Source organism: Terrapene carolina, unplaced genomic scaffold (genome assembly GCF_002925995.2).
Source record: "Terrapene carolina triunguis isolate 2854851 unplaced genomic scaffold, T_m_triunguis-2.0 Scaffold714, whole genome shotgun sequence".
Classification (NCBI taxonomy): Eukaryota; Metazoa; Chordata; order Testudines; family Emydidae; genus Terrapene; species Terrapene triunguis.
In genome coordinates, this window is record NW_020665065.1 from 16,934,851 (window position 1) to 16,959,033 (window position 24,183).

Here is a 24,183-nt window from a genome sequence, read left to right on the forward strand (position 1 = left end):
AATTCTGAGGGAGTCGTATAACAAAGCTATTTCAACCACCAGGCCCTTTTGTTTTTTCACTCCGTCTCAGACCATATCTACACTACAAAATTAAGTCGACCGAACTTTCATCAGCATACAGCCACCGCAGTAATTACATCGCTTATGTGTCTCTACACTTCACATCTTGTGTCAGCGGTGCACGTACTCGCCAGGAGCGCTTGTATTGATTGTACTGTCAGTGTGGGGACATTGTGGGACAGCTCCTGAAAGCCAGTAACCCTCAACATAAGCAACAGTGTCTACACTGACACACTGTAGACCTAACTACATCAACCTTGGCTTTATCCTGCTCGTGAAGATGGAGTTATACCAAGTCAGCCTAGCAGGGCAGTTATGTCAGTGGGAACAAAATTTTAGTGTAGACACATCCACAATTAGGTCAATGTAAGCTGCCTTGCATTGATTTAACTGTGTGGCGTAGAGCAGGCCTCAGTCTTTTAATCTGATGTATGCAGGGACTTGTCAGACCAAGTAATAACTTCCAGATCAGCTTTTTTGACCAAATTAGCCAAGGTCCTAGAAACAAAAATCACATCCATCCTGGAATAAGATCCGTGAGCAGAAGAATAATGTGTAGACCCTGACATCTGGATTCATTTCCCACCGGATGCCCATCAGATCCTCATTGATGCAACAAATTTGCTCTTGCCCCTCCTGATCACCTGCTGTGTCCATTATTTGAGCCAGAGTGGGATTAAGCATCTCATTAAAATCCTCCCCTAGAATAATATCTCTTTCCCTAAAACTTCTTAAGACCCTAAAAAAGAAAAAGAGAAGCTGCCCCTGATTGCGAGCATATACACATTGGCTAACGTGATACGTTTACCTTTCAAGGAGCCCTTAATTAAAATATATCTGCCCTCTGTCTCTAAGTTCTGCAGAAACAACAAAAGGGAAGTGTTTAGCAGAGAGTATTGCCACCTCTCCTCTGTTAGATTGCCCTGGAGAGAAAGACAGTGTCTGTGTCCAAGAAGTGTCTTCAAGTGTTTCCTGTAGATACTGGGGAAATCCTTTTTCAGTGAGCAGAATACCCTTTTCCTTTTTGTTGGATTGTTCACCCCTTTAACAGTAACAGTCATGACATTAATAAACTCACCCATGAATTCAACTCTGATCTCGCCCATTATATTACCATTGGTTAAAAGCAATGAACCCCTTAGCCAGGCCTCCATTACGTTCGTGCCTCTTTAAACATGACATTTTAGATAGTTCCCATCATACAGTAATTTTAAAACTCCAACATATATTGCTTTCCCTTTTTTACACATCTATGTTGCTGTACCTGATCCTGAGTCTGATTTATTTTAAATTTTTTAATTGAGCCCTGACATTTTTATTAATCTTTCTATTAAAACATAACAATATTTAATGCCTGTTTGTTCTCTTATCCTGTTTCCCTCCCTATCTATGCATTTCCCATTGTCGTCTGGTCCCCTCTGATTGTGGGAGTCTGGGTTATACTTCCTCTATGGGCATTTTAATTCCCTGCTGGAGGGGGGTTTCGCTTGAGAACCAATCTGTATCCAATCTTATCAAACATCTTTATAATATTGGGTGTTATGATATTATTTATACCATCTTTGAGTTCACCCTTCTCCAATTAACATAAATGTTGGAATGTTTGTGATCATTCTAACTTCAAACTTTCTTCAGTAGGGGGATCTGGGTCTCCTGCTATTTTGTTATTAACTTTGTTAATTTGATGTTGTGATTTATATTATAAACTAAATTTTATACCTATTAAGTATATTTTACCCACAGAGTTAAATATCCTGTCAGTTAAAGTTTTAATCTTTAAGCTCATTGTTTAGAAAAGGTACTTTACCGGTTGATTTTACCTGGCTCTTCCAGCCAGTGATCTCTCCCCTTCCATATTACATTCTGTATTAATCAGATATTAGATCAAGAGTCTTTATTTGAGAAGAATGACTATGTTCTGGCAACTGGAAAATGGTTCCCTAGCCCTCAACAGAACAAATACACCTCTACCTCGATATAACGCTTTCCTCAGGAGCCAAAAAATCTTACCGCGTTATAGGTGAAACCGCGTTATATCGAACGTGCTTTGATCCACCGGAGTGCGCAGCCCCGCCCCGCAGAGCGCAGCTTTACCGCGTTATAGCCGAATTTGTGTTATATCGGGTCGCATTATATCGGGGTAGAGGTGTAGTTGTTCAAAGTTTCTCTTCTCATTGGGTCCCTTTGTTAATGCTATTCTAGGTTGTTAGCTTCCTGAGCAAGTCAAGACCACTTGACTTTGGAGTTTCTCCTTCATTGAGGGAGAAGGCTTGGAGAGGCTTGTTAGCAGGCAGCTACCAAGTGTATGCGCCCAAGTCCATCTCACGTTGTAAATTGGACTCCTTCATGCTCTAGTCACATTACTGTCAGACTACTCCCTCGAGTGGCTACATAAAGATAATAGTCTCCTAACTTACTGCTTGCTATGTTAACGTATGATGGAAAGATCAGATCTGGGGAGAAAACAAACCGCTAGTTGTTCCCCTTCAGATTCTCTTCCCATTCCCAGGCTGCGTCGTCCCATCCCAGTCTTTCTTGAATCTGTGCAAGAGGGTAGCAGTGTTCTGAATGGGTTATACTTCCTGACTAAAACCCATGATTTGTTAGTCTCTAAGGTGCCACAAGTACTCCTGTTCTTTTAGTGTTCTGAATGACTGTCTAATTCCTGGCTCTAGGAGCCATCAGATGTGCCTTGATAATCCAGCAAAGTTGTCTTAAGCTGATCAATTTGTTGGAAACGCTGAAAAAGATTGATGCACTTTGTATCACCTGCAAATCAACATTTATAATTTAGCACATTGTTTAAAATATATCTATACATAAAAGGAAATTTGTTGCTTAAATTAAAAAAAAAAAAAAACCCTCCCCTGGGAGCATGGAGAGAGATTGCTCTTCATTACGGTATCATTGGCATGAACATTAAAAGCTGGTTTGAACTAGCAATGAGCATGTAATTATGGAGCAGCTGCAGCACAACCCATCCCACTGATGCCTTAGCCTGGCAGCTGTGTGTGTGTGTAAACTCAAATTACCACAACTCTTCCACTAAAACGGGATTAGTCATTCTCCTGGGAAATGGGGTTTGATGTTTTTAAAATGACTAGGATGGTCTTAATGAAGACAGAAACCTGTGTACCACATTGGTTGGCAGAATTGCCTGCAGCGATTGGTTTAAGACAGCAAGCACTTCCTAGTCTAGCACTATTGTTATTGTATTATCCTATTACTTTTAGTCATATCTAAATAGCTGGAGATACTGACAAAGGCCTGAAGGGCCATAAACCCCTACTTTGCCTGCTGTTTTCTTCTCCGTACCTGCTGTGGATAGACAGCTGGACACAGGTGGTATTCAAATAACCTTTTACTTATTTCTTATTTGTTTAAACTATAGCGACTTACTTGTAAGCCATCTAAGTAAATTATCAAGTAAGTACTTTTCTATCTAAAACTCTGCAGTTAATGTAACAAGTAGATTAAGTGATGACTTGCCTCCTATTCTACGAACTGGATCTCTATTTTTGTCAAATATGAGACTCCATTGTTCTAGCATACGCAAGAGAATTGTTCATGTGGCTATCGGTGTAGTAAAAGCTAACACAGTTAGAGCTATATTCAAATTAATGTTAATTCTACTGCAGGATAAGCTAATAAAATGTTTCAGAAATCTGTATCAGGAGCAAACTCCTCCTACTTCTAAACATATTTTAAAGCCAATCTTTATTTACACAACTGACCTCTAAATGAAGCTTTTGATTTGTATTTGTGATGGGAGTTAGGAACTGTACAAATTAATGATGGACAATAATGGAAATGATGACCGGCTGAAAGACCTTCACTAATAGAAAGTTTTTTCTTTTAATTTCTGGCACTATTTGGGCAAATTGAGGATGGTATCTTCTGTCATGAAAATCAAATGGTTTATAAGGACACCATGTTCTTTATCTGATTATATAGATAAAGGGGACTATTTCATTAAAAAGGCCTTGCCAGCTAGTTTTGGCTCCAAATTTAGGTTCTGTTTCATGTTTTTATTTAAAAAAAGCTTTCACACTTTATAAATATAAATAAGTTATTTATTTGGGTTTCAAACTAGGAAACATTTAAACCCAAACATTAGAGCACAGGGATAAGAAAAGTGACTTGACTATTACTGTTTTTATTGTTCAAACTGAGTGAAGTGAAGAAAATGCGTAGGTGACAGCAATTCGTGCTTTCAGCTTCACTAATCTGTGGTGGCACAGGTAACCATTTGTCATTAACAATTACTTTTAAGCAGCCATGACCTCTGAATACTTTAGACTGGCTGTGTTTCATTGACATGCACAGCTTATTAAACCCTTCCCTTGGCCATAAACACAAGCAATGGAGGTTGAGGCAATTGCTTGAGGCCTCACTAAGGGTACGTCTACACTTACCGGAGGGTCCGACGGCAGGCAATTGATGTTCTGGGATCGATTTATCGCGTCTGGTTTAGACGCGATAAATCGATCCCGGATCGATCCCGGAAGTGCTCGCCGTCGACGCCGGTACTCCAGCTCGGCGAGAGGAGTACGCGGCATCGACGGGGGAGCCTTCCTGCCGCGTCTGGACCCGCGGTAAGTTCGGACTAAGGTACTTCGAATTCAGCTACGTTATTAACGTAGCTGAATTTGCGTACCTTAGTCCGAAGTGGGGGGGGTAGTGTGGACCAGGCCTTAGCTCCATGATCCAGTCTCCTCCTTTGCTTTCAGCAGCAGGCAACTCCCAGTTCAAGTTTTAATTTCCCCTTTCTTTCCTTCTAGACCCCTGTCCCAAAGGGGGGGGGGCCTAGAGGAGAAGACCCTACCATTGTTGGGGCCCTGTGGTGAGTTCCTTGCTTGGGGGATTGCAAACCCATTCTTGATTACATTAACAGATGATATGGGATTGAATTTCTTCATTGTGGTAATCTCTAGATCTATACCTGGAGAGAACCATTAAAATGAACATGGGACATCTTGTCAGCCTTAAAACCTTAACTTTTAGTAGCAGTAAATTTCTTTAAAGGCTTTTTAACATTAATGAGCCTCTCCAGTCTGAAATCACCAATTTTCTGTTTTTCCCCCTTATCAATAAAACTTAAGCTTGGGGTCACAGCCCCAGATAAGATGGAACATTGTCGCTACAAGTGGTATATTGGCTGAGATCCACATTAGAAATTGATCCCACGATCATGGTAATAGACTTTGTAATATTGTGCATAAATTAAATACACTTAAAATTACCCATAAGAAGAAACTCTGAAACAGTTTTTCACCCTGGTTTTATTAAAACTCCCCTTCCCCCTAAACAATCATTCTGTTTCTGGTGACCACTGGTGGTGATGGCCTCCAGCGTAAGGCTGGTTCCACTGATTACTTTGTGCATCTTGCTCACTTAAAGTAGGCCGCTTGTGTCGTTGTCATGCATTATCACTGCCACGCGTGATGCTGACCACATGCCTAGGCAGTAGCTCCTTTAGCTTGTTTCTGTCATGTTGTGAGTTGTTTGGGAGGGCTAATCGTAACACAGCAATCCATATCCATGCTACAGCTAAACTAAGGGCAGGTCTTCACTACCCGCTGGATCGGTGGGTAGGGATCGATCTATCGAGGATCGATTTATCCGCGTCTAGACGAGACACGATAAATCGATCCCCGAACGCGCTCCCCGTCGACTCTGGAACTCCAGCTCACGAGAGGCGGAAGTGGAGTCAATGGGGGAGTGGCAGCAGTCGACTCGCCGCCATCCTCACGGCCAGGTAAGTCGACCTAAGATCACCCCCCCCCCCCAAGTGTAGACCAGGGCTAAGTTAAGAGAGCTTTTGTTGTAGGGTTTAAACATGATTCTTTAACACTGTTGTGAAATCCTGTAGACACGTGTGTAGTGGTTCCAGACTGTTTACCAGCTTTAGGCAGCGTTCTCTCTATTGCTGTCACAGCATGGACAAGGCTACAGGCCTCTGAGCACAAACGAAAGAGCAGGCAGTGGAGCAGAGGGGGCTGCCAAAGGGGAGTGTTGGACAAAACCCCCTCCTATTCTTCCACCTCTCTCACATTCCCTGAAAAGTTATCACAGCCTGGAAGGAAAGTTGCCTGACTGGCAAAACACTGGGTTAGCAAAGAGGAGCAGTGAAAGGAATGAGAGTCAAAGGCTATCCTTTCTCTTGTTGCTTTTGAAGCTCCGAGGATCCCTGTCCACCTTGCCTTCCTGCCCGTGCTCTCCCTCTCCAACGTTCTGTGTGGCTGCCAGCCCTCCAGCCAAGAAAAACTGGATAGCTCCCTCCCTTGGGAGCCCAGCAGTGAAGAACATTAGTTACCTAGAGCAGTGGTTTTTAAACTTCTTTTCTGGGGACCCAGTTGAAGAAAATTGTTGATGCCCGTGAGCCAGTGGAGCTGGGGATGAGGGGTTTGGGGTGTGGGAGGGGTTCAGGGCTGGGGTAGGGGGTTGGGGTGCGGAAGGGGGTCAGGGCTCTGGGCTGGGGCCAGGGATGAGGGGTTTGGAGTGCAGGAAGGGGTTCCGGGTTTGGGGAGGGCTCAGGGCTCGGGCAGGTGACTGGGGTAGCGGGTTGGGGTGCGGACTTACCGCCAGCGGCTCCCGGTCAGCACCGCAGCCGGGGTGCAGAGGCAGCATTCCCGCCTGTCCTGGCCCCGTGAACCACACCGTGTCCCAGAAGCGGCCAGCAGCAGGTCCAGCTCCTAGGCGGAGGCGCGCAAGTGGCTCCGCGCGGCTCTCGCCTGCAGGTACTACCCCTGCCTCAGCTCCCATTGGCTGGGAACTGGCCAATGGGAGTGTTGAGCCAGTGCTCAGGATGGGGGCAGCACGCGGAGCCCCGTGGCCCCCTTGCCTAGAAGCCGGACCCACTGCTGGCTGTTTCCGGGGCACAGCGCGGTGTTGGAACAGGTAGGCACTAGCCTGCCTTAGCTGGGCGGCACCACTGACGGGACTTTTAACGTGCCGGTCGGCGATGCTGACCAGAGCAACCCAGTGCCTTACATGCCACGACCCAGTACTGGGTCATGACCCGAACTTTGAAAAATACTCACCTAGAGGAGTTACTGTAGAGCAGTGATACTCGGACCTCACTGATTTGGGAGCCAGATTAGCAATCATTACCCCAAAGAGCCACAGTCGTGTGAATTCATTGTTTCATTTACCAGTAATATATATTCCTATGACGGGAAATATTTTGTGAGTGCGCACGCATATATAAGAGCACTGCTCTTTGAGTAGTTTCTCAGGCTGTTGAGCGAGAGGAGAGTTGCATTAGGGTTTTTTTAAGTACTATTTTCAGGTTTGCCATTTTAGCTGTAATGGGGATCTCTGGGATAAAGAACAAGTCTCTAAAAGCGCACGCCAGTAAAGGAAGGAGGTGGCTTACTCACTTTCCAAACATAGACAAACTTTTTGCTTCGATGATGGCAGTACTTAAGCATTCGTTTTGTACGGCGAAGAGACGTTTGCACATTTGACCCTAAATATACATGACCTTTGCCCAGAGCCAGACTTTGGGCATCACAGTTCAGAGGACTGAAATATCAAAATATTTTGCCTTGCAGTTTATTGAAGCAGAACTTGGTGTAGATCTGATGTCTAAATCCATGATTGAGGCTTTTCTAAGCACACTATTTCTATATAATGTTAATGTGATTTCCCCCCCTCCCCCCCTTCTTCTTGAAGCTGTGGAGTGGAATGCCATGGCCAGTTCCTCGGACAGTGAAGATGACAGTTTCATGGCTGTGGACCCAGAAGAAGCAGTGGTGGAAGGACCAATGGAGCAAGACGATGAGCCACATGCTGAGCTGGAGGTTGAGGAGACCAGGCATAACCGATCGATGTTGGAGCTGCCAGAAGAGGTTTTAGAATACATCCTGTCCTTCCTCTCACCATACCAGGAGCACAAAACCGCTGCCCTTGTCTGCAAACTGTGGTATCGCCTCATCAAAGGTACAAACGGCAGCAGTGAGGTCTTTTTATCCTTTCATTTGAGGAAAGATCTATTAGTTTTCCTGTCCAATCTTTTTGCAGTGTTTTTAAAATTCAGCTGTCACTGTTGCTTGCCCTTCCCTCCACACGTTAATCTGGATGCTCCAGAGTCTTGTTGTGCTTACTGAATTAATGCCAGAAGAATAACTAAAGCTGTTTGCTTCATTCTGTGCAGATAGGACTAGCAGCAAAGCACCTCATAGTGAAGTCTCTTATCTACTATAAACACGTGGGGTATTGTGTTTGCTTATTGGTCCCACACCAACCTGGCAGACTCGATGTACTGTGCTTGTCAAAAATGTCAAGATAAAACTAGCCAGGTGACTACTTCCGTAGTACCCCCAGGTATTGGTGTATGCGTTGTTGCCCGCCTTGCATTCACATCCCTCATCTCCATTCACTGTAGCACGGTATTCATTCCAGGGCTCACTGTCTAATGTGGCTGCACATATTGCTGCATAACTGTGGTCCGGAATCTAAGCCTTCATGTGAAAACATAATTAAGTCACTGGCTTTTGTGGTTTAGAAGATAAACTTCATAATATGAACTACATGTAAACTGATGTAGTAATATCTGCCGGTGTCTGCAGATACCCTAGGGCTAATGTTCCAGGCTATGAGCTACTCCTGTTTACCTCAATGTAATACTAATTTTGAAGCATAATACGGATGTTTTAAATATCAGCCAGGGCCGCCCAGAGGATTCAGGGGGCCTGGGGTCTTCGGCGGCGGGTCCCGGAACGAGTGAAGGACCTGCCGCTGAATTGCTGCCGAAAACTCTCATGGGGGGCCCTGAAAACTCTCGTGGGGGCCCCTGCGGGGCCTGGGGCAAATTGCCCCACTTGCGCCCCCCCCCCCCCCCCCGGGCGGCCCTGATATCAGCATTCTTTCAGTGTTGCTCATTGTAGCAGAAGCATCCAGCAAAAGTGCTTTATCGTTCTTGGATGTACAGGCAGATATTGGATAAGGTATAGTGGGAAAGCTAGATACTCTGAGTTTGCTGGGATGATGATAATGAGGAATCCAAATGCAGAGGATGGATGGTCTAAGGATTAGGTTGCTAACCTGGGTTCAGTCCCCTGCTCTGCCACATGCTTCCTGTGTGACCTTATGCAAGGCATTTAGTCTCTCTGGGCCTTAGCTCCCGCTCTGTAAAATGTGAATAACAGCACTGACCTGGTTGACAAGGGTGTTGGGAGGAGAAATACTCTAAAGATAGAGGCATTCAGATGCTGTAGCAATAGGTGCCCTATAAAGTACAGTGAATTAGGTAGACCCTCTCCCAAATTTAAATTCATCTCTGTCTGCCCAAAACGAAGGAGAGAGGATGCTTCCCCTCCCCAGCAGCTGATGTCTCAACCAATGTCTTGTTTCTAAGAAACAAAATGCTTCCATGTCCCCGACCACTACCTGTATTTCCTGTCACAAGATGCTCAGATAGTAGAATGATGAGGACTGGCCAGGAGTGGATAAAAATCAATTAGTTTAAAAAAAAATGATTTTTTTAATTTAAATACAGGTTTATTATTAAAAACAAACCTATTTAAAATTAAATTTGAAATTTACAACCTAAATTAAGGCTTAATCTTACTATAATCTGATTTAAAAGTAATTTAAATAAAAAAGTAGTACATATTTGCTGTGCAAGTTTTAAAGACAGACTACTGAACTGGTGGAAGTCACTGACTAAGCACCTGTAACCAGAGTTTGTCAAAGTGCTAAAACCGCTTTTGACAACAGTAGCCTCTTTTGCTGGTGCAGAGAGAATATTTTCTTCATTTAGTTTATTCAGCCAGTTCAGTTCAATGAGCAGTTGTTTCAAAGTAAAACTAATTGGGAGCTGTAAAAGCAGGAAAACTACATGTGAGGTTGAGATCCGTTAGTTCTAAAATCCCAAAGGATATGGTGACCAGAAACAATCAGTTCAGTTCACTAACTACAGATAATACTGCCTTTGTTTAATAAATTAGTTTTAAATTCAAAACGTGTTCTGATAAACTTTTTTCTTATGTATCCAGCACATTTGAGGTAGTTTTTTTTTTACTTTTAAAAAACAAAACAAAACCCTAAATGCTGTTTTTGTGCATTTTTAATTCTCAAATTTTCATCCAAACGGAGCCTGACACAAGAAAAAATATTCATCTAGTAAATAAGAAATGTAGCATTCACTTCAATTTCTAATATAATAAGATAAGACTCTGAATAAGTGTAGGTTAAGCTACAAATTACTTTAATAAATCATATAGATATAGCGTATCTGTCTGGTTAGTGAAAAGAAGCACCAAATTTAGTGCAAAGACTGTAATTGAAAAATCAGTGTGTTTTAATAGTTATCAGCTAGTGAGACTCGGCCTTTCTTTAGGAAAATAACTAAAAAGTACAAATGCAAAACAAGATGAAAATCAATTATTTAGATCAAGGTTTCCTGCTTGATATTTAAATTGCCTTGATTTGCCCCAGGGTGGACTGGATAAATGCACAGAATCCTACAGGGCAGTATAGTAGCATAGTAAGTTGAGGGCAGTGCAAAATACATGGGAATTAATATCAAACAGTAAATACTGTACTGATGGAATTGGATTTGATTAGGGCTGAGAGCTGTCAGGGGAGAAAGGCCTGAATTATAAAAGGCAAACTTGCCTTATAAGACACAGGGTATTTTTATTTTCATTGCATTTTTTCCCCTGGTCACACCTGTGGGATGTGTCTTAGGCCTGCAGTTGCCGTCGGTGTCCCGTTCGTTAAATGACCTGTGCTGCATTCTCTGAGCAGGGAGTTCTGCACCTTCTCCCACATTATCTGCCAGTTTGAAAATGTCACCTGCTTGGTCTCCTGGAGGTGAGGGCCACTGAAATGCAGAGGTTTTCTCTCTCTGCCTGGAAGCTGTTGTCACCACCTGGTATTTCTGTAAAATACCTAACTTGCAGGTAAAGCACAAATCCCCATCTCTCTGTTTAAAAGATTTGGAGTGGATGGGGAGGACACATTGCTGCGATTCTCCCTCAGCTTACTTCTACCCCCTTAAAAAACCACCACAACAAAAATAACTGTGCTGATTCATCCCGATACTCATTAGCTTGTTTTATTGCTGTCCCAAACCCTTCATCTGTGTCTTTTTTTTTTTTAGGCTGTGTCTACACTGCCACTTTCAGCGCTAAAACTTGTGTCGTTCAGGAGTGTGAAAAAAAACACCCCCCCCCCGAGCGACAAAAGTTTTAGCGCTGAAAAGTGCCAGTATAGACAGCGCTTTATTGCTGGCGTTTAAAGCTACCACCGCTCGTTCGGGGTGGTTATTTTTTATCGCTGTGAGAGCTCTCCCCCGGCGATAAAGCGTGCCTACACTGCCCATGTCATAGTGCTGCTGCGGCCGCGCTGTAACATGAGCAGTGTAGACATGCCCTTAGATTAAGCCCTCTGGGGCAGGGGTTTTCTCTGTCTCTGGAGCTCTGTGTGCTGGCCGTTGTAGTATGCAGGTTGGAGCTTAACAGCAATGTGCAAAACTTACTGCTGGTTCTTTGCTGGCAGGAAAAGTGAAGTAGATAGGTGTACCTGAGTTTCTAGTCTTGGCTCTGTGGGGAGCCTGGAAGTCACCTTGTGCGATCTTCTTTTGTAAAATGGGGTTGGTACTTACCTACCTCATGGGAAGGTCGAGAATGGATGTTTGCTGAGTTCTTTGAACATGTAAAGCTCTGTATCGCTTCTGAGTATTCTGTCCCCTGCTCTGAGTTTGACAGGTCATAGTTCAGATGGAGCCCTTCTGGAAGTGAGCAATGCAAAATTCTTTCAGCACATCAAGTTATGGGAGGTAACAAACCCTTCTCCAGCACTCCTAAAGCAGCACAGCGTTCAGCCCCTCATCTGAAACTCTCACCCTCTGCTGCTATGTGATGTGCAGTCACCTGCTTGTTTGTTCTTGCAGTTACCATGGCTTAAAGGTATAAAGGAGAAGCTTGGAATGAAGTAGAAGTTAGTGATTCACCCGGAAAAAGAATGTGGGAGAGGCGTACTGTGTACAACAGGGATGAGTGTCTTTAGGCATCATGGATTTGAGTGACTAGTTAGTCTTTAATACTGGGAGTGTGGTGGGGGGAGTTGTTGTTTAGCAGGCATGTCAATTTAGCAGCTACTATAGACTATAGCAGAAGCAGTTGCTCACCTGTACCCTACAGTGCAGAGAGGGTCACTTGAGGTAAATGCTTTATTTGTTTTCTAATGCTTAATTTTTCCTTTTTGTCAGGATATCTCTGCTTTGAAATCATATAATTCAGGTTACATTTCCGATGTGGCCTCCTGGGGACCAACTGTCCAGGGATCTAGGGCTTTAGTTTGACATTTTCCTGCCACAAATCCCCGAGTATGATACTTAGGGGTTTTTTGTTTTGTTTTTTTGTTTTTCACCAGCACAGGGCTTTCAGTAAGAATTTTGGGGAAAATCTCTTGTCAAGTTCTAGAATCTCCACTGTCCTAGATTTCAAGGCCAGAAGGGACCATTGTCTAGTCTGACCTCCAGAGAGCTTTCCCCAAAAAATTTCTAGAGCAGATCTTTTAGAAGAATATTCAGTCTTGATTTAAAAATTCTGTGATGGAGAATCCACTACAACCCTTGGTAGATTGTTCCAGTGGTTAAAAAATTACACCTTATTTCCAATCTGAATTTGTCTAACTTCAGCTTCCAGCCATTGGATCGTGTTATACATTTCTCTGCTAGATTGAAGAGCCCATTATCAAATATTTGTTCCCCATTTAGGGGATTATAGATGGTAAGTCAGTTACCCCTTAACCTTCTCTTTAAGATTGAGCTCCTTGAGTCTATCTATCTATCACAGAGGGCATGTTTTTTCCTATCCTTTAATCAATCTTGTGGCTCTTCTCTGAATTCTCCAATTTTTCAACATCTTTCTGGACACCAGAACAGGACTCAGTATTCCAGCATAGGTTGCACAAGTGTCAAATACAGAGGTAAAATAACCTCTCTGCTCCTACTCAAAGTTCCCCTGTTTATGCATCCAAGGATCTCATTAGGCCTTTTGGCCACAGTATTGCACTGGGACCTGATGTTGAGCTGATTATTTACCATGTCCATCAAATCTTTTTCAGACTCACTGCTTCCCAGGATAGAGTCCCCCATCCTGTAAATATGGCCTATGTTCTTTGTTCCTAGATGTATACCTTTAGCTGTGTTAATACTTGCATGGCTTGCTTATGATCCAGGTCACATTGTATCAGTGACCTGTCCTCTTCATTATTTACCATTTCCGCCAATTCTTGTGTCATCCTCAAACTGTATCAGCAATTTTGTTTTCTTCCAGGTCATTGAGAAAAATATTAAATAGTGTAGGGCCAAGAACTGATCCCCGTGGGACCCCCATTAGCAACCATACCCACTTATTTCCCTGTTTACGTTTACATTTTGAGACCTATCAGTTAGCCAGTTTTTAATCAATTTAATATGTGCCATGTTAATTTTATATTCTAGGTTTTTAATCAAAATGTCATGTGGTACCAAGTCAAATGCCTTATAGAAATCTAAGTATATTACATCAATGCTACCTTTATCAACCAAACTTGTAATCAAGTTAGTTTGAGCTCTGTTTTCCATATACTTGAAAGAAATCCTTCTTATTGTCTTTAATTCTCCTGGCTATAGATTTCTCCTAGTGTTTCTTTACTTCCGGTATCAATTTTCTACAATTCCTGTGCTATGGGCAGTATGGAAAAACTGTTCAATAAGTTGAAGAATCCTCCTATTTTGTCTGGAGATGTGGACCAAGGACAGCTCTCAGGGGCAAGGTTCTAATATCAGGCATATCCTATATCTCTAAATTGCTGCTGCCTAAATGCAGGAGATAGAGGGTTGTGACAAAGTGAAAATTTTCTGAAATATCTTTTAATCCTATGTGTGCCTCAGTTTCCACTATATTTTGCATGGCTACCTAGTAGGGGGAGAAAGGACTAAGGGCTTGTCTTCACATACAGCGCTATAGTGGCGTAGCTGCACCCGTGCAGCTGACGAGAGCTTCTTCCATCGGCATAATCTTCCATAGAATACCAGGGTTGGAAGGGACCTCAGGAGATCATCCAGTCCAACCCTGCTCAAAGCAGGACCAATCCCCAGACAGATTTTTGCCCCAGATCCCTAAATGGCCCCCTCAAGGATTGAACTCACAACCCTGGGTTTAGCAGGCCAATGCTCAAACCACTGAGCTATCCCCCAAGAGGCGGTAGCTGTGTTGATGGGAGAAGCTGTCCCTTCGACATAGTGCTGTCTACACGGGTGGGATGGGGTGAGGTTAGGTCGGTATAACTACATCTCTCGGGGGTGGATTTTTCACATCCCTGAGTGATGTTGTTATACCAGTATAGATCTGTAGTGTAAACCTGGCCTACACTTGCTCTCAGGGCAGGCTAAGAGATGGTGTCTGTCTGTCTGTCTGTCGCCCCTAGCTGTCGTAGCCTGAATGGGTCTTTACAAAGGACTGGCTGAGGCCGGTCCCCTATCAGTGGAAAACCCAGTCATCAGGACATTGACATCTAGCAACCAATGACCCAGCGGGAGATGGGCTGAACCAAGGCCCCAAACTGAGACCAAAGAGAGGTGGGGGATAAAGTGTTGGCTTTTGGAGGAAGCCCGTGGGGCTCTCACCTGGAAACTGAGCCCTGGTCTACACTACAAACTTGCGTCGGTATAACTACTTTAAAATCTACACCCCTGAGTGACGCAGTTATACTGACCTAACTCCCGGTGTAGACAGCGCTATGGCAACGGGAAGGTGGAGTACCTATGCTGACGGTAGAAGCTCTCCCGTAGGCGTAGGTTGTGTCTTCGCTAAGCGCTACAGTGTCGCAGCTGTGTCGTTGCAGTGCTGTAAGTGTAGACAAGCCCTGGCTAAGGAGGTCAGACTGAGAGAGACAGAGCCTGAACATGGGGTTTGCTGCAGCTTGGCTGGGCCTCTGGGCTAACCAAGATGGACTGTGCTTTAACCGTTATTTCTGTAGCCTAAGGACTTTCAGATCGTGTGCCAGGTGACTAATAAATGGTTACCTTGTTTAGAAAAGACTGGCTGTGTCACTGTAAATACTCCCTGGGCATGTCTACACTGCAATTAAAAACCTGAGTCTGGCGTGAGCCAGCTTACTTGGGCTCGTGGGGCTCAGGCTGTGGGTTTGTTTAACTGTGGTGTAGACTTCCAGGCTTGGGCTCTAGGACCCTGCAAAGTGGGAGGGGCCTCAAATCTCTGACTGCACGCCCTGCGAACCCGTCAGCGGATGTCTAATTGCAGTGTAGACATACCCCCTGAGAGCATTGTGCCCTGAAAGGTCACAGTACAAGCCTCCAGCCGGAGTCTGGCTTGGCTGGATTTGCCGCACGGAGCCATGAAGAGAGATTGGGAATGCTGGTGCCGCCAGCCCAACCTTGGAGGCCACAGGCCTGCCCCTGTTGAACAGTGTAGGTCCTTGGGGCCTGGCAAATTGAAGGGGTCACTCCCAGGAGACAGTCTGGGGCATAGACCAGTCTCCATGACAGCAGTGCATAACTGAAGCTAGAATCCAGCTCTCAGTGAGCTATTCCCTTGGTAGGCAAATCTGGTATTTGTTTGCTAATGTTAAGATTCTCGAAGAGCTAAATCCTCTCCTCTTGTATCTGGCTTAAGTATTGTGGCTTGGTACAGGAGGTTTTGTGAATGCTGGCAGGAGCGGATGTTTCCAGGCCTTGGACTGTCTGCCAGGCTGCTCTGTGACAGCTACTGCAGCCCTGAGGCTTTAGCAGACACTTCTCCTTCCACTGGGGGCAATGTCTGGTGGATCCCCAGAGCCCCATCCCAAATCCCTCAGCATAAATCTGCACCCCACATACAGAACCAGCAGCTCTGGTTCTGGTCCTGCTCTGCATGGGGGCCTTTGTGGCCACAAGCGAAGAGGCTAAATTTCCCCTTTAGTAATGTGAGAAATGAACCGATTTTAATTAAGGTATGTTCTAATAGGAATGTTTAATTGTAAATTGATTTTAAAATCATGTTGCCGATAGCAGCCAACATGTTCGGAGAACTTCATTATAATGTATTGTGACTCCTCAAAGGTTCATTTCAACAAACAGGCAGATGCTCATCTGGCAAAGAAGCAGTTGTGCACAGACAATATGCGCGGTGATTAGGACACAACAGACTTGCGTGGCAGCATAGAACACCGGCATTGTTTATCTTAAAACACCTACACCTCTACCCCGATATAACATGAATTTGGCTATAACACAGTAAAGCAGTGCTCCGGGGGGGCGGGGCTGCGCACTCCGGCAGATCAAAGCAAGTTCGATATAACGCGGTTTCGCCTATAACGCGGTAAGATTTTTTTTGGCTCCTGAGGACAGCGTTATATTGAGGTAGAGGTGTATTTTCTAATGCCCCAAAGTGTACTAAGCCCCTATTCACCACCAATGCAAAAAGATATTTATAGACACCAGACATCTCTGACATCCATCTCTCACCTGGTCTCTCCAGCATCTGGCTCCTGCTGGCAGATGAAGTGGTGTTGCATTGTGCTTTGAGGGAGGTTCATTGGGCCTGCCACTGTTACACTTTGCTTCTTTGTCAATACATTTGTCTCTCACCAGCCTGTATATTCCCCCATGTTTCGCCTCTGCAGAGACCCTCCTTAACTGTAGTCCAGGCGGTTTAGCACACTGCCTATAATCCCCCAAACCTCCAAATTCTCACTGTCTTCAGCTGTTGAGCCCTCTAAACTATTTCTGACTCTAATTTAAGCACTTGCCTCTGAATCAGACTCCTCTAGAACATGGTAATCTTAAAGTGCTGGTAATTTACCCTAACTAGCTGCAGGTTTTGGACAGGAGAGGCTAACTGATACAGACAATGTGTACGTGATTAGATTGCACAAAAGGTTTGTTCTGTCATCAACCTGTTGAAGTCTTAAAAACAGAAAAATTGTGCAGATCATTTATAACCAGTTACCACCTTTGGGCCCACTCACTGGCTTTGAATTGTCTGTCCTCTCCGCTCTTGAATCCTCTGGGGGCCTGCACTGGAGCAGTTATAGTCCTTTTGTCAGAATGCAAGGACTTACCTTCTGATCCCTAACCACCTCTTACACCTTCCATGCTGCTCCTCCATTACCAGCCTTATGACCTCCATTAATTAAACTGCAATTATTAACCTTTTTATCATTTTCTTCCCCGACCTGGAATTGCAAAAAGAAGTCAAGTATGCATGGCTTCTAGGAGAAATGGATACACTGTCATTTATTCCTGTTGCTCCCTTAGCATTTGCCATACTGAGTTGGACTATTTGTTCATCAAGACAAGTGACTTAACCCATGCCTAATATAGGAGTATTATGGGTTTTGTTTTCCTCTGGGAATTGTGCAATGCTGATCACGGAGGAACAACTCCTTCCTAGTCTTGTGACAATAAGTTTGTGCCAGAAGCAGACTAAAGTATTGTTTTCTCCCTTTTCTAGGTGTGGCACATCAGTGTTATCATGGCTTTATCAAGGCGGTCCAAGAAGGAAATATTCAATGGGAGAGTCGCACGTATCCCTATCCTGGAACCCCAATCACACAGCGCTTCTCACACAGTAAGTACACATTTAGAAAGGAAATATGAACTCTGCTAATCCAGTAATTCAGTGTGTTCCACCCCTAGCAGCTACTGTCATGTTTGCAGAGAATTTATAATAGAAGGTGTTTGTACTTTGACCCAAGATGTAGCAGTAGTGCGCATCCCTATAATTGGGTAAAAGGTAAATGTATGTGTAATATGCTGTTCTGACAACATAAACAGTATACAAGTAAATGAATAAAATAAAATTTTAATTAATTAATTTATTTTTATTTTATTTTTATTTATTTTATTTACAAGTATAGATACATGATAAACCATTTGTTGTTAACACTCTGATGCTAAGTTAAGAGGAAAAGTGACTGAGTGACTTAGGAGCACAACTCCTATTGAAAGTCAGTGGGATGTGTGCTCCTAAGGCATTTGGGCACTTTTAAAAACCCCACCCTTAGACTTAACTAATTTTCTTCTTAAATATTCAGTCCCTCTTAGCTTTCTGCAGTCAAAATGACCGAAGCTTCACTCTAATGACTTCGGTGCAGTGACATGGGTAGAGCTAATGAATTGGAGCCTATACATGGCAGCTAGATTGGCATCTGCGGGTTGCTGCAGTAGATAATGTTTACATATTTCTGCATTATTTGGAGGAGGCTAGGCTATATTTTACTTCATATAAAGCATGCAGGATTGCAGATTAGAGGTACTGAAGCAATCACATTTTTGATATTGATATGACTTGTTCATAGAAGCCAATGACTCAACTGATGCTGCTTAGTTTAGGAGTGAATCTTTGCTTTCTACCTCTACATTTCTCTAACAAAATTGAAAAATGTTCACATGCGGGGACGTAAATCAAATGACAACTCATTTGTATTCCCGTAGCTCCTAGAGGTTCTAGTCATATTGTGCTAGGCAATTACAAACAAATAACAAAAATTCAGTCCCTATCCGTCTACATCTCTGGTTCTGGCCCCTCTGGGAGATGGCTCTCGGGAACAGGATTTCATTTTAAAAAGGTAAATATAAAGTGAGTGGTAGGATTCTGAGCGTCGTCAGTCACAACATTTTCATATTCCCAAGTAATAATGTATTAAGTGAGTGATGCACAGAATATGGAATTTGTATGGACCCACGCACACCCCCACACCCCTCAGGTTTAAGTACCAGTGCTAGTAAACCACCTGAAGATGACTTGCACGCTGTTCTATTTACTAACTGCCTTTAGTAGAAAGGCTAAGAGGGCAGCCAGGGAATTCGATACAGATTTCCAGGTTTGGGTGAAACTCGTCAAACCCAGTAAAACCCCCTGCCAGAGCAAAAATTTGAGAATATTTTACTAAAAATAAGCTGTGAAAATCCCCACAAGTTCCTCTTTTTCGGTGCTGAAAATTGTAGAGGTGTCTGTTCTGGTATATTTGGGGTGTAGACACACACTGTGGCATCCTTCATCTAGGAAGTAAATGGATAGCGAGTTTGCTTCATGAAAAGGGGTCTCAGCCAGGCTTGGTTGAAAACACTGGAGAGAACTTTGGGGGAGAGAAGCTTTGTTAGTCAGGAGGATAACTTGGTAGTTAAGTTTAGGCTTTAGAATGCGGGTTGTGACATTTTATACATAACCAATAGTTCCCATCTCTCTCTCTCCCTGCTTTTTATTTGAATCTCTATTCTTTCTTAAATTCCTTTGTTATGTAACTGAACTCAAGTGCTGTGCATAATACAGGAATGATGGTCTAAGGTAGAACTGGTAAACTGGTACACTGTTCCTTTGGGAGCAGAGGATCTGGGATTTCTGTGGGGATCCAGTGATCAGGGGCTGGATACTCCAGGGGGACACTTTGTAGGGACATGGGGACTGGGGCGCATCTGTTGTCAACCTGCCAGGCAAAGACGGCTGGTGTAGCCCAGAGGAGAATGTGTGGGTGGCCGACATGCTGGTTGTGCCTAGCTGATTAGGCAAGAGTCCCTCATGTAGGAGGCAGGTGGTAATAAAGTGACTCTCAGCCCTGGGTGCCCCAAGAAGTGTCTCAGTAGTATCTGTTTAAACTCACATCCCACACACCAATCTAACCTTCAGTGAGTTCAGAGGGTTTTTTAAATGATGTTTTGTATTCAGAAAAACTGTTTCAAATTAAGTTGTTTGGTTCTGTCCTTGGTCAGATTTTTGGACAGTGTCTGTGTGGTGAAGAGACCTCTGATTCTTGACTTCCAGGTAATCAATTGTTCCATATTTTTGAAGATTCCTACATTAAAGCCTGGAGGGAAAAAATGCATGGATTTTTTTTTTTATTAAAGATTGTGTAGGTCTGACTTTTGCCAGGTGTATTACAAAACTCAAGCAATCTTTAGTCATACTGCTTTTGTCTTGATCAGAATAAATAAGAACCTATTATACAAATGTAGTACAATCTAAAAATATACAATTACAATAGAGCAGTGACTCATCTAGTAAAACACAAGTGGCTGATGCGGTCTCATAGCTACATCAAAAGGTCATGGCAAACAGCAAAGGAATGTAATACGTTATGCCAGAAAAATTGATCCCTCAATGGAATACTTGGTTCTGCAGTGACTTATAAATGCCGAATCTTTTTTCTCAGTAGTAAAGCATGTTACCAGAATACTGGCTAATAAAGTTATATTAATCGGGAAAATTCTGAATAGCTGTCGGCAGTCCAGATGGTATGTTCATCCCTGGGTATGTTCACACCTGTACAAGGGCACGGGGAGAGAAAAACTCAGAAAAACATACCTATAGTGGTGCTTGCTTCAAGAGCGGTCAGATTGGCTTTCACCCATATGGCGACTTACTATAATAGGAACAAGACCAGCTATGTCTTTTTCTTTGTACGTAACATTATTAAATATGCTTCTGCCTGTTGGCTTTCAGTTGTGGTGAAAGCTTGGACTGAAGATAGCAGGCAAATACAGTTTTAATATATAAAGTAAAAGCATGGGAATTTTTTCACTGCAGACATTGGGGCTGGGGGGGCCAAAGCAGAGGTATGCAGGATTTAGTTTCTTACGGTCTGGAGCAATAGTCTAAACTGGCACTGACATATCATCAGTTTAAATCTATTCCTGCTTTTGATGTAAGTAATCTAAACAGTTATTGTAGGTCCAGTGGAACATACGGTTTAATTTGCAGTCTTACCACCCGTTGCTGTGGTGCTGTCAGCTCTCTTAAGCTAAGCAAGGTCAGGCATGGATAAGAGAGCTCTAAGAACCCCCCAGGTGTTGGAGGGAATGGTGCTGGTTATTTAGTGGATAGCATTATTTCCTCTGAGTCAATACTGAATCACTGCTGTAGTGTGTTAGGAGTTCAGTATACTATTGGGAAGGCAGCCTTTCACGAGAGATGGAAACTGATTTTGATAACTTAGGGTCATGGAAAAACCCAGAGATGGTTTCATAAGAGTAGGGGTTTAGGCCTGGTGACTTCACTAAATTCTGACTCTAGTAACTGTGTTTTGCTTCCCTAAATTTGTGGTGGTGGTGGTATTCATTTCCTGTCCTAAACGGCAATGCCATGTCTGTGTACTGTTAAATAGCTGCTGTATTGCACCTCAGCAATTGCAGCACTGCAAGGGTGAGTGAAGGGATCTGTATAGATAACATATACCAGTTTGTTGTTGTGCTTTGGGACCCTTCACTAAGGAAACCATTGTATATAAAGGTCCTTACACGCCAATAGTCAGGTCCACTAAGGAGACTTCACAAAGAATTTGCAATAATATTTTCATTGGGAAGGTGGTGGGGAAATGCAAGTTGGATATAAATAGAGCCCATTTCTTTTCCTTCCTCTTAAGGTGAGACAGATAAACTTTCTTTGCTTCTGACCTTTAAGGTAACTGCTGTACGCATACTCAGAGTTTTGATGCTCTTTGTTGTATTTAGTAAAGTTAATGAGTTGACCACTTTCCTTGCTCTGAAGGGATTTCTGTATTGAATCCAGCCTTCTCAGTTATAGTCCGCTGATCTTATGCTGGCTGTCTCAGACTACTGTATAAGAAGCTGTGATATAGCATAGAAGTAATAGACAAAATTTAGAGAACACAAATGTGTTTAAAATAAGATAACTTTGAAATCAGTGCTGTTGATCGTCTCTCTAGGTATTCAAATATAATGGAGTGTTTTACAGTGTTTGATTTATTTATGGTGATAGTGGTGATGGATTTTAGGAGCACAAATCCTCTTGACTTTCAGTGGGACTTATGCTCCTAAATCTTAGTTGCTTTTGAAAAATCTACCCTTAGTTCTCAAATTCTCATGCCATCTGCCCAGCAAAAAGCTCTAAGCACAACTACTTCTAATGGACCTCATCTTCAATCCTACTTGGTGGATTGATGCTGGCCCTTTAAATATGTACAACTGGAATTTTCAGTTGTACTGTCATTTTTGCATAAATTGAGCTGCCTTCCTTTTCCAGAAGCTTTAAATGGTTTGCTAAAGAGAGTCAGGAAAGCGCAGTTTAAATTATTTTGGTCTATGATTAAAATACATACTGTGCGGACGTCATGGTGCCTGTCTGGCTAGCTTGTTTTTAAAACCAAATAGAGGAGAAGAATGCTGCCACCTCCCTTCAAAAAATAATAAATTGGCTGCACTATGATGCTGCTTGAAAGCAGCAGTTGCCAAGAGTTTGGATTGGGGTGGAGGAAAGCGTTTCAATAACTCTTAACCTGCCACTATTAGCAAATGATTGGTTTGCAGTTTGGTGGGGAATCCATCAGGCAGCCTCTAATGCTTTTGTATTTTCCCATTATCTCTTTGTATGTGAACAAGGTGAAGTTAAACTTGTACGTGCATCTAATTGATTTAAATTCCACAAGCTATGGGAGGCTAGAAATTGATCTAGTGGGCTAGTACCCTGGCCTTTCACCTGTAGAGACTGGGGTTTGAATATACATTGAGCCACTATTGTGAAAATGAAATGTGGTGGTAGCCTAGTCCTTATCAGACATGTGCCTGCATCACAAAACCACTGCAAAACTTGGCAGTCTCTGCTTAGGGAGAGGCCCAGGACTGTAGAGCAAGCAGTGCTGCCGCTCAGCATCAAGGTGAACTGCCAGAGCTTGGGAAATGGTTACAGACACACTATAATGCAAGGATGTTGCATCATATCATCCACCCTAAAATCTGTTCCAATACTAGTTCTGTTATTGGTAATTTAGGTTTGCGTGGGTGTGGTAGATGTTAAGCCCTTCTGTTATGTAGCAATGGTATTCTGAGTAGGAGAAATAGGAAAATATTTGATTATACTCACTGCCTTTGAACACGCTGTAAGCATGTATATGCATATAGGTATGTGTGTGCCAAATGATCATGCTCTGTGTAAGATGTTGACTTGGACCATTGTCCTTCCGTGCTCTGTATCTGCAAATCCCCAGTTCCTGCTGTGTGGTCAGCTCATACACTGGACTTTTCTGTGAAAGCCAAGGGCATTCGAGCTATTGGCCTTTCTGGGGGCTTTGAATAGAGGAAGCAGGTGATCTGCATGACAAGTCACAGGTCAGACAATGAGGCATTTCTGAAAGGAGGAGATGGGTTTCATTGCTTCCCCTGCTGAGAGAAGTTGTCAGTGGTTGAATGTACTGTTTTATTACATCTAATTCATTCAGACCTCGTGGCTCTCTTTGGTGGGATGAATATGACTGGTGTGCCTATGGGTGGGCTGTGTTAAAAAAGGGTCATTGACACTACAAATATATCACTGAGTTAAAGAATTATGGCAGGGGCATTTGATCAGTAAAATCCAGGGACATCCTTACCCTTTTACTAGTACTGAATAAACTGACTTTGAGTTCAGAATAAACCCTGTGAACAGTGACCTTTGGTAACAGCGACCTACCCTAAAGTATTTCCCCTGGGCCACCAGAGTTTGAGCACCACTCCACTTGCTCCCTTTAGTCCACATTTTCCTTTATTTTCTGTCACTGATATTTTGACTCCAGTTACTTCCATAACTTGTGATTTAGAGGATGGGAAGGGCTGGTGCAGTTTCCAAATACACTGTGTCCTCCTTCAGTTTTACGTCAAAGGAGAGCAAATATCAGGGTTCATCAAAGCTGCAAAGACGGAGCTCTAATATTGTAAAAGGTGCAGCTCCAGTGAACTCTGACAACCTCAAATTTTCTTTTCTTTTCAGCCTTCTTTCCTTCCTGGTGAGATTACCACCCTCCTATCTGCTATTGCTCATATAGCTTTGCTTCACTTGTCTTGCAGGTTATTTATGATGGTGCTTGGTCTTGAACTTCCACATCTGTTGCTGAGGTTTTGTTTGCATAATTAGAGCTACTCCTCCACTTCTGTGTTAGATCATTAGCCACAGGCTGGTCTACACCATAGGCTCATTGGCTGAACGTTGACATTCTCATTTGTTCTTCTCCTGGTCTATCCCCGTCCCTGACAAGGACAGTGATCAGTGCTCTCTGCAAACCCCAGCTGATGCCCTTTAGTTTTCCCAAGGCTTAGAACACTTCACTCTTGCTGTACATACATCTCTTTTTGTGGGGGTGCGTGATTTACAACTTGCTCTTTTCTGCTAGGTTTTATTTTCCCTTAGAGATTCC

The 24,183-nt window shown here is 43.2% G+C and overlaps 1 protein-coding gene across 1 annotated transcript in view; it reads left to right on the top strand.

Moving 5' to 3' along the window:
- The window catches only part of FBXO42 (F-box protein 42), a 96,607-nt gene that overhangs the window by 29,720 nt on the left and 42,704 nt on the right, over positions 1 to 24,183 (top strand). Inside the window, exons 2-3 of the mRNA XM_024206409.2 lie at positions 7,738 to 8,004; positions 17,514 to 17,630. Coding sequence (XP_024062177.1) covers positions 7,755 to 8,004; positions 17,514 to 17,630 — 367 coding nt within the window. The 5' untranslated portion in view covers positions 7,738 to 7,754. The remainder of the gene's footprint in view (positions 1 to 7,737; positions 8,005 to 17,513; positions 17,631 to 24,183) is intronic.